Source organism: Hippopotamus amphibius, chromosome 8 (genome assembly GCF_030028045.1).
Source record: "Hippopotamus amphibius kiboko isolate mHipAmp2 chromosome 8, mHipAmp2.hap2, whole genome shotgun sequence".
Lineage (NCBI taxonomy): Eukaryota > Metazoa > Chordata > Mammalia > Artiodactyla > Hippopotamidae > Hippopotamus > Hippopotamus amphibius.
Window position 1 is genome coordinate 1,704,856 of NC_080193.1, and position 9,850 is coordinate 1,714,705.

Consider the following 9,850-nt stretch of genomic DNA (forward strand, 5'->3'; position numbering starts at 1 on the left):
AAGGTGACATGTGAGGCTTTGGGGTCACAGAAAGGGCCTGCCCCCAACTCTGCACCTGGCCCCGCGGGTACTCGGGCCAGTCCTGTCGCTGCGTAGCTGTGGGCTGCTGCTCAGGGACAGGAAGGGCCTAGGGAGGCATCGGTCTGAGGGCCCTGCGGCCAGGAGCCACCACAGCCCGGGCTCCGCATGACCGGGGTGCCCCAGTCCTGGCCCCACCACTGAGATCTGACCCCCCTCACCAAGGACTGCATGGAGGCGCGGGCAGGGTGGGGACGAGAACGCAAAGCTCTGCTGGGCAACTGTGGGCAGGGTCTGGGCCCTCTCTGGGCTTCCCATCCCACCAGCTGCACTTGGTCTGAGAGAACAGGCCAGCAGCACCTGCCCAGCATGGAAAGGTGTGGCTGGGGGTGGCAGGACAGCCACTGCTGTGGGCAAAGAGGCTGCAGGTCACTGTTTATTCGGGGGGGCCCTGGGCACGAGCCGGGCCTCCAGGACAGGGAGTTCTGCTGCGAGCTGGGGCTGTGGGGAGATGCAGGCCTGCCAGGTGCCGGGAAGATGGGCCCCTGGGACGGGTCCTGGATGGGGTCCCAGCTGCAGGGATCCTGGCTGCTCCTCGGGAAGGGGCAGGGAATTGGGGTCAGTCATCCTCACGGCTGCTGGGGTCCTGGTTGCTCCTCGGGGAGGGGCAGGTAATTGGGGTCCTCTGGTGGGGCATCCAGGAGCAGCTTCCTGTGGGGAGGGGCCACGCTGAGCTGTATCGAGCAGAGGTCCCCCGTGGGGCAGGGAGCCATGGTGGCGGGGATGTCCCCCCGGCACTCACAGGAAGCCGGGGGTCAGCAGCAGCCTCTTGCCGCCAGGCTGGTCGGGGAAGACGTCCTCCAGGAAGTAGTAGACGTGGCCCACGGCAATCCCTGTGGGAGAGCTGCCGGCTGCTGACGCCGCCCTCCACAGCCCAGGGCCCGTGGCTAGCACAGCTCCCGAGGCCCCAGAGCACGGGTACCCAGTGTCCCGCACAGACTGCCCGCCCACGGTGGGACCAGGACTGGCCCAGACGTGGGCCGGTCCTGGGAGGGGGCCGGCTCTGAGCACGTGGGAGGAGCTGGAGCCGTGAAGCAGGAACCCTGACCCACCCATCCCCACCTAGGTCAGAACCCACACACCAGCAAGCAGGTCAGGCCTGAAAAAGTAAAGCTGATAGGCTGGCCTGTTAGAGAGGCTGGAAGAGCAGGGGAGCCGTTGAGGGCAGGAAGGAGGTGTGGGACAGATGAGAGGCCCAGTGCAGGTAGAGGGAGGGCTCTGGTGGAGCAGACCCTCGGGCTCCAGACAGCCTGCCTGGGGAGGGCTGGGTGGACAGCAGGCTCACCCAGCAGGTCCACGAGGATTGAGTTGCCCAGCAGCATGGAGAAGCCCATGAGCGCCCAGGGCAGGAACGGCGCCTGGAAGGTGAGGAGGCCGAAGAAGTTGACCCTCACCCGGGGGCTGCGGCGGCTCCACACGTACACCAGCATGGCTGTGAGGGCCTGGCCCAGGAAGAAGAGGCTGCCCAGGAGCCCCAGCAGCTGCGCCAGAGTCAAGGCCTCAGGCCCTGCCCAGGCCCCCTCTGACTTCCTAAACCCCTGGAACCCTCCCGCTGGCTGGTTTCCCTTTCCTCATCTAAGTCCACACTGTGGCCTCCAGGGGCCACCTGATCTGCCTCTCCACCTCACCCCAGCCCCCCCACTGCCCATCCTGGCCCCAGTTCCTCCTGGCTACTGGCATTCAGGGCTCAGCCCCCGGGCACCCCACCCTGTGGCATTATGGGTACAGCACTGGACCTAGCCCTGGCACTTGGAGCTAGGCACGCGATTGCATGCTCAGTACGGCCTAAGCTGGAGGGAGCGACTCTGTCCCTCTCCGGTGGGTGCTCAAGCCAGGCCCCAAGGCCTGAGCAGGCCGGGCCCCGAGGTTCCAGAGCTCAGAAAGGATACGATCATAAGGACGCCCCCGAAGAGAAACATGAAGACGAAGTCGGCCCTGCGGCCCCGGAACGAGCCCTCCTCCAGCATGCGGCAGTAGCGGAACCTGCGGCGTCCGTATAGGAAATGCCACGGCGCGGGTGCCTCAGTTTCCCCGCTCCCGCCGCCTCCCGCCCCCCACCCTCCCAGCCCGGCTCCCGAGCCCGGGCGGAGCAGGATACACGAAGAGCATGTTGAAGAAGAAGCTGAATCCCAGGGGCCCGAAGAAGAGGAAGTTGGTGACGAGCCTCCAGACCTGCGGGGGTGCGGGCGGTCAGGCTCGGGCGGGAGGGGCTGGGCCGGCAGGTGCCAGGGGCGGGGCGGCCTCACCTGGAACTTCCGGAACACGAGGTGCGGGTTGAAGTAGAGCTGGAAGGGGCTGAGGAGCTCCAGCTGCTGCGGAACCAGGGGGCGTCAGGAGCTGCGCCCCCCCGGGGGGGCGGGTCCAACCGTAACCATGGCAAACCCGGGGCTGTAACCACGGCGACACCCCCCCCCCCCGCGCCCGGCCCGCTCACCACGGCGGCTGTGGTGAGGACGCAGGCTGCGGTGTAGGTCCGCGTCACCGCCGGCACCTGCAGGAACTCGGTCGCCAGCCCCTGCCACGCCATTGACCTTCACAAGCACGCTCGGCCCGACCGCCCAGCGCTCTTAACCCGCCTCCAAGCCCCGCCTTCCCGCCTTCTGCCAATCCGCATTCGAGGGGCAGCGCGCCCGGGCTAGGGGGCGGGGTCCTGAGACAGGTAACCAATAGGAGGAGGAAGCGGGAAGCCGGAGGCGGGACGGGGGCGTGGGCGGGTCGGGACTGGGGCCAATGAGCAGGCCCCACGGTTGAGCACGTGGCGCTTGTTGTGGTGCCTGCGGCGGCGGCGCGGGAGAACGTGCGGCCAATGAGGAACTGAGCGCTTCGCGGCAAACTAGGGGAGGACCAATAGCGAGGACCCACGGGCCAGCCGGAGGCGGGGCTAGGAGCGCTCGTTCCCCGAGGCCCCGCGAGACTGAAGGGGCGGGGCCACGCGGGGCGTGGGCGGGCGGAACCCGAGTTTGGCGGCTCTGCTGCCTCGACCCACCTGGGCTGGCCGGCGACCCGGGCCATCCTTCCCTCTGAGAATCAGCGCAGCAAAGGAGGCGCTCAGCCGCGTGTCCAAATCCCCCTGCACGTCCAGACCTGCTGAAACTGCCAGCTCCTTGGGAAGCCCCGCGAGGGCCGCCGGAGGAGAGGCCAGGCTGGGGACTGCAGCCCCGGTGGGACGAGGGTGCCAAGGCAGGCTGGCGCAAGTGCATGGGCTTCTCCTTGTTATTTTGGTGGAAAAGAGAAACTCCATTTATTCATTATCATGAACAAAGTCAATCGTTTATTGAGCTCCAACTGCGTGCCAGGCACTGTCTGGATCCTGGAAACACAGCGGCCAACAAAAGACTGCTGTCCCTCCTGGTGTAGCCAAGGAGACAGACGGTCATGGGCTGGTGCTAAGGTGGGAGCTAGTGTTTGCAGGACAGCGCGCTGACGGAAACAACAGCCAAGTGGAGGCAGGAGGGTTGGGTAGTGGGCCCCGTGCCAGATGGGGTGGTCTGGGAAGCGTCTGTGAAGAGGTGATGCTTGATTGTCATTTAAAAAGATGCCTGGGACTTCCTAGGTGGTGCAGTGGTAAAGAATCCGCCTGCCAGTGCAGGGGACATGGGTTCAATCCCTACCCCAGGGAGCTCCCTCATGCCACGGAGCAATTAAGCCCATGCACCACAACTATTGAGCTTGTGTGCTGCAACTATTGAAGCCCATGCGCCTAGCGCCTGTGCTCCAAAACAAGAGAAGCCACTACAATGAGGAGCCCACGCACCACAATGAAGAGTAGCCCCCGCTCGCAGCAACTAGAGAAAGCCTGTGTGCAGCAACAAAAACCCAATGCAGCCAATAAATAAATAAAATAAATAATTAACAAAACAAAACTTTAAAAAGAAAATAATAAAAAAAATAAAAAGATGCCTGTGGCTGCTGTGAGGACAGCAGACTGCCAGAGGAATCAGTGAGCAGGGTAGGATGCAAGGGACGCTAGTGGCTTGGGCAGGGTGCAGCCTGGAGGGCCAACAGGGGCAGGATGTGGGTTTGCCAGCAGACTATAGACAGAGCTGTGAGAGAGGAGTCAAGGGTGACTTCCAGGCCTGAGCTGCTGGGTGGATGGAGAACGCTTGGCTGAAAGGCAGGGGGGTGGAGAGTCTTCTTCTGGCCTCATTGAGTTTGGGGCATCTGTGTGACGGCTGCGTGGAAAAACACAAGTGTGGTGTTGGGGGAGAGGCCAGGCAGGCAGTCCAAATCTGGGTATCAGTCTTCAGTAGGCCAATGACATCTGTAGCCTTGGGCCTGCGTGAGACGCCCAAGGGGCGAGGCCAGGCCTGGGCAGTTCAACCTTCATTAGTAAGAAGGCAGACTCAGCCGGGGAAGCAGGGAGACCCGGGAGGCTGCAGCAGAGCCAGGAAAGGGCTGCAGGGGCAAGGCAGTGAGAAGCCCTGAGGGACATGGCCTGGGACGGGACTGTGAGGTGCGGCCTCGCCAGGGTCCCTGGATAATGGTGGCCACGAGGGAGAGGAAGGTGCCCGAACTTTTACCCAATGGGAGCTTCACCTTGGAATCGGGTGTGGCAGGTGAGGGAAGCCCTGGGCGGGGCCCTGCGTTCCCCCGAGGAGACTGGAGTGGGGAGAACCGGCCAAGGTAGTCGTCTAGGTAGATCCCAGGAGGGCTAAGAGGTCCTCTGGGGAGTGGCTCAAGGAGGCCCCCTCGGGAGGGGAGGGGCGGGGAGGGCGAAGGTGGGAGCATGGAGGGGGGTGTGCATCGGTTCAGATGTGAGGAGAAGTCGGTCTGACGCAGCAGGAGTTGGACCAAGGTGCTGAGAGGCTGGGTGGTGGGAGCAGGCTAAGAAGCCCTCCTGAGACAGCCTCCGTTTTCCAGCAAAGCAGACCTAGGTCATGTTCAAGGTGAGCCCCGCAGAGCGGATCCCACCCAGGTGGAGGTGTGGCTGCAGGACAGGGATCCAGGGCCTCAGACACCAGCGCAGGCACCGCCAGGCTGGAAGGAGCCGGCGAGAAGGGTCAGGTTTCCTGTCTGCATGGGGAAGGGGAGGCATTTCTGCCCCACGGCCCTCACCGCAGACGCTGGCTGGCCCTCTACTCAGGGTCAGGCTCGGGCTAACCGAGGGGCCGCCACGTGAGAGGGGTGTCTGTCTCTCCCCTTCTGATAAGGCAGGAGCCTGGCTTGGGGCTGGAGAAGCACATTCCTGGGAGGCTGGGGGCCCAGCGTGGGGGCAGGACATGCCGGGAGGGAGCAACAGCGGGGGTTCTGCTGTACATCTTCCCTTCTCAGAGCCTAGGGTATCCTCAGGTGGGGACTGAGGTCCAGTAGGAGGCAGAGCAGGGTCTGGGGCAAACCATCACCACCAGTCCAGGCTTTCCTGTCCAGTGTCAGGCCCAGGACAGGCCACTCGGGAGGCACCAGTTCCACTGCTCCAACCCCCGGCACCTCCAGACAGTTAATTACAGAGAAGAGGCCCAGGCCCTGCACATTTCCAGGGGCCTAGGTGACCCCGGCAGGCGGTGTGCTCGATGCTAATGGCTATTTAGCTGTCTGTCTGTCCTGAACAGCAGGGCAGCAGACCTACCGGCGGGGTTGGCTTCTCTCTCCTGGGCTAAGGACTATGGCAGGAGTGGGGCCTTTGGTCCCTTGGCAAGGTGACAATGGGTCTTCTCCCCAAGCTACCTTGCTGGCCTCAGGACACTGCCTGCTGCAGAGCAAGGAGCCCAAGGGTCCCCAGGTCTGGGGACACCCCAAGGACCCCTGACGCCCCTGGCCAGGTTTCCAGGGTCTACAGGCAAGACAGCACCCACTGTCTGCCCACCGAGCTGGCCTCCTTCCCCACGGGGCTCACACACCAGGAGAGACCCTCATGAGCCCCCAGTGACAACCCCAAAACTTAGGACCATTCCTGCCCCCCTCCCCGGCCCCACAGGGCACCCTCCAGTCCTTCCCCTACCTCTTAGTCAGCATCTCTGTCCTGGGACCCCCCGGATCTGACTCATTCATTCACTCATTTCTCTCCCTACCAGCCTAGATGTTCTGTTAAAAGGAGAGGGAGGGAGGGTGGTGGAAACGTCCCCTACTCCAGGAAGCCCTCCCTGAAGGGACCAGAGCTCACCTACCTTCTGTTAGGGCCACCCACATGCAATTTTTAAATGTATTTTCTTCCCAAGGCAGCGCATGCCCCTGGTAACAGCTGGCAAGAAGCGGAAAGAAGGTGAATGCTGGAGGCGCTGTGTCTTCCTGTGGATACCAAGTGGCACCCCTCTCGGGGCCTTTCCTCAGGGGCTGCGAGCTCAGTGCCCATCCCCTGCCGGCACATGCACCCCCACCCCCCACCAACTGCTGTGGGTGGGCCTCACCGCAGCTCCAGCCAGCGCCCGCAGGAGCAGCTGTGTCCCCAGTGGCACCTCCTGTCTGGGTCAGGGGATATTTTTAGCACTGAATCCGGAACTCACTCTACAGCAGCTGCTCATGGCCGGAGCATACGAACAGTAAACCATCCAGGTGGGCTGCGTTAGGCCTGCCCAGCGGAGGGGGTGACCTGAGCCTGGCCTTCTGAGCCTGGCAGCAGAATCGACTTTCCAGGAGTTCGAGGGTCTCTGGGCTGGCTGGGGACGGAGGAGGGTATAGGAAAAGTGGGCACTGGCCAGGCCCGACAGGAGAACAGCTGGTGTGAGAATCCCGAGGTGGCCTGGAGGGACAGAGGCAGGGGAGGAGCTGCATGTGCTGAGAGGCTGGCAGCGCAGGCCCTGTAGGCTGCGAATCTCTGTCCCGAGGGCAGTGAAGAGCCGCGGGTGAGGGTAGGATCCGATGGCGCTGTTTGGAGGGAGCGGGGGTCAGAGGGGAAGATGGCCGTGACCTTCAGTGGCAGGCACGTGACAGAGGCGGGTGGAAGGGTCCAGGAGGCAGAAGGCACAGGTCTTAGTGCGTGCTGGGCAAGGGGGCTGGGATGTGGGGGGGGGCTGGGATGTGGGGGAGGGCCAGGTTTGGGAGGGGGAACCCTTGTTGCTTTGGGACAGGCAGAGTTAGGGATGCTGGGGGGGGACTGCTCAGGGAAGCCCCCCCGGCCTCCCCAGCCTGGCCCCCCCCCAGCTCATTGCCTCCTCCAGCTGTGGTTCGCAGACAAAACCTCCTGCCGCCTCGGGCTCCTGCCGCGTCTCCCACAGCAGCTCTGCTCCGTGGGTGTTCCCTGCTGAGCAGCTGGGGGGCGGGGTTAGCTCCCGGCCGGGACCCCGGTTCGTCTAGCTCTGACCCTCGGTGGCTGGATGAGATGGTCCCTCCCCAGCCCCAGCTGCTAGGCCAACCTGACCCTCCGTGCCCACGGTCACGACCCTCAGCAGTTGCCCCTCACTGCCCCTCCCTGCTGTGGCCGCCACCGGCACATTAAAGCCGCCCCCAGCCGGTGCCCAGAGCCCCGGAGCAGCTGGCGGGGCTGCCCCCTCCTCCGCCTCAGCTATTTTCGGGCTCAGTGTGGCTGTGGGGCCATTTTGGAAGAAGATTATCTGCTTGGCTGAGTCAGCCAAACGGCAGAGCCAGGGATGCGAGTTCCCCGAGACACAGCGGAAAGACGGTGCAGCCCAGAGGGGGTCTGCTGCCCGCCTACACACCTGGGGATGCACGTGGGATCCGGTGCATGTGGAGCCTGAGGCCGCACCGTCTCCGGGTCTTCCTACCCATCACCTGCCAGCCAGATCATCAGGCAGTTCCGGTCTGTGGTCTGGCAGGGACCTGGAAGGACAGGGGCCACCGCTCTGGGAGCCGTTGCCCAGAACCAGTGACTCAGCGCTCGGAGCAGGCGGATGGAAAGGCTTGGAAAGGCCCGGGGCTCCCCCACCTCCCACCTGGCTCGTACCCCCCACACCCCTGCCAAACAGCCCAGGCCCTGCTCACACACCCGGGAGGGTGAGCCCCAGGCCAGGTGCTCACCCAGCCCCTGGGACAAGAACCCTGAGTCCTCACCCCCCCCCCCAAGACACCACCACAAGCCCTGCCTCCACATGTTACTCAAGATGTTCTCCCAGCCTCCCATGCCCTTCACGTATGTGAGGTCTTGGGGCCTCTTTAAGTAAACATGCAAAATTACAAATCCCAGATTAGGTACGAAAGTACCTCATTTGCTTAGATTGAGGATGCAAATAAAACAAGTGACAAGTTCATAAAAAGTAACTCATAGCACTCAATATCAAACCCAGAAAAAAATCCCCTTCCTGGTTAGAAGCCATGTCCAGGTCAGGCAGGGGCTGGTGAAAGAAGCAGTGGGCGTTAACCAGGCCCCTGGGGAAACTGAGGCTGGGGTGTGGGGAGGGCATGGGGAAGGGGTGAGGGTGGGCTCAGGAAGTGACGGGCTGCCTGTTCAGCTCCATCCCAAACCTGCACCAGGGACTGGCCACGTTGGTGTCCTGCCCTCTCCCGACTCCGTCTGCCCTGCTGGGAGAGGGCCTCCCCCACCGAGGAATGCGGGCGTCAGGGCTTCAGACTCTGGTCTAACCGCCATCCCCACCCCTGGCCTCCCACCCTTCCCCTCCAGATGTGGGCACAGCTGTATTTTTAGAAAAGCCAACCACGGGGACATTCTTTGCTTCTAATTAACATGGCTTTAAACTTCCTCTCCGCAATCAGCTCCACCGTTCAGTCCTCAAATATCAAAGGGTGGCCAGGAGGGGAACTGCCTGGGGTTTCTTCTTTCTTTTGAATTAAGTTGGAAAGATGACCCAGAAGTGGCGTGGATGCCAGCTGTGAGGAGGAGGGGAAGCTGGATTTGGGGTAGAGCCTGCAGGGGCTGCCCCTGGGCCTTGCCCTCCACTCTCAGCCAGGCTGCAGCCCCCTCACGTTCACCTACCCACAGGAAGGGTCTGTCTGGAGATCAAGAGAGGGCAGGGTAGCTGCCCTCAGGGTGCCCTGTGCCGGCAGTCAACAGACCACACCTGGGACCTGAGGGCGCGGCGCCTGCGCCGGGGGCGGGTCAGTCGTTATGATGTCCCCATTGTACAGGTGAGGAAACGGAGGCTGGGAAAGAGGAAGCACCTGTTGGGACTGCAGGGGCCCCATTGGTATGGGCTGCAGCCAGGCCTGTGACCTGTCTGCTGTGCTTGGTGATGGCTTACCGCCCACCCTGGCAGCCTGGTGCCCAAGGTCAGCTGACCTCTGAACTCCGCCCAGTGCCTCCCCGGGCGGCTCCTGGTGTGGAGGAGAGATGCCGGTGCAAGTGGGAGGAACAGGGAAGGCTGCCAGGAGGAGGGGCCTTGAACCACTCCCTGGCCCTTCCTGGAAAGTACAGCTGACAGACGAGGACACTGAGGTCAGAGAGGAGGCAGTCGGGCCACAGCAGCTCAGCCCCCCTGCGGTCAGGTGCGGCAGGGGCCCACCCAGCACCCGCCCGGTGATGGACGCCCAGCGGACGGGCTGACGGAGAGACCAGGGGCCACGGGGTCCAGCCTGAGCCCTGGCTCCAGCGGTTAGGCCCCTGCCCAGACCCTGTCCCGCTCTTTAGGAAGCAGGGAGGGGAGGCACGCAGGAGGCGGAGGCGGGGCGGGCGGGCTGTCAGGCCTCCCAGCTTGCGCGCAGGGGCCTGGCCCACCCGGCAGGGCGCGGGCTGGGCGCCCAGGACGGAGGAAGCGACGTCCTCCGGGGCGCGGGGCGCAGGGGACGCCTGGGCCCGGCGCCCGGGGAGCCCGCAGCTGGCGAGGCCGGGCTCAGGCCTCTGTTGCGCTGCCGCCTCGAGGGCCCGGGAGGCCCGGCGACCCGCGGCGCCGACTCCGAGGCGCGGGCTGCGTCGCCCCCTCGCGGC

General features: G+C 64.0%; 1 protein-coding gene across 1 annotated transcript; it reads right to left on the reverse strand.

The window, feature by feature from the left end:
* Positions 1 to 644: 644 nt before the first annotated feature.
* DERL3 (derlin 3) lies at positions 645 to 2,651 on the reverse strand. The gene is made up of 7 exons (XM_057745965.1): positions 2,513 to 2,651; positions 2,325 to 2,390; positions 2,177 to 2,250; positions 1,968 to 2,061; positions 1,364 to 1,559; positions 821 to 911; positions 645 to 729 (listed from the first exon to the last, which is right to left on the reverse strand). Exons 1-7 carry the CDS (start codon positions 2,603 to 2,605, stop codon positions 648 to 650), a joined length of 696 nt encoding a protein of 231 aa, XP_057601948.1. The 5' UTR covers positions 2,606 to 2,651; the 3' UTR covers positions 645 to 647.
* Between the last annotated feature and the right edge of the window lie 7,199 nt (positions 2,652 to 9,850).

Excerpts from the sequence above, each read along its gene's own strand:
- DERL3 (XM_057745965.1), bottom strand. The coding sequence starts at position 2,605 with ATGGCGTGGCAGGGGCTGGCGACCGAGTTCCTGCAGGTGCCGGCGGTG. Across the intron at positions 2,251-2,324 it reads TCGTGTTCCGGAAGTTCCAG|GTCTGGAGGCTCGTCACCAA; the intron begins GTGAGGCCGCCC and ends GCACCCCCGCAG. Across the intron at positions 912-1,363 it reads AATCCTCGTGGACCTGCTGG|GGATTGCCGTGGGCCACGTC; the intron begins GTGAGCCTGCTG and ends GCTCTCCCACAG.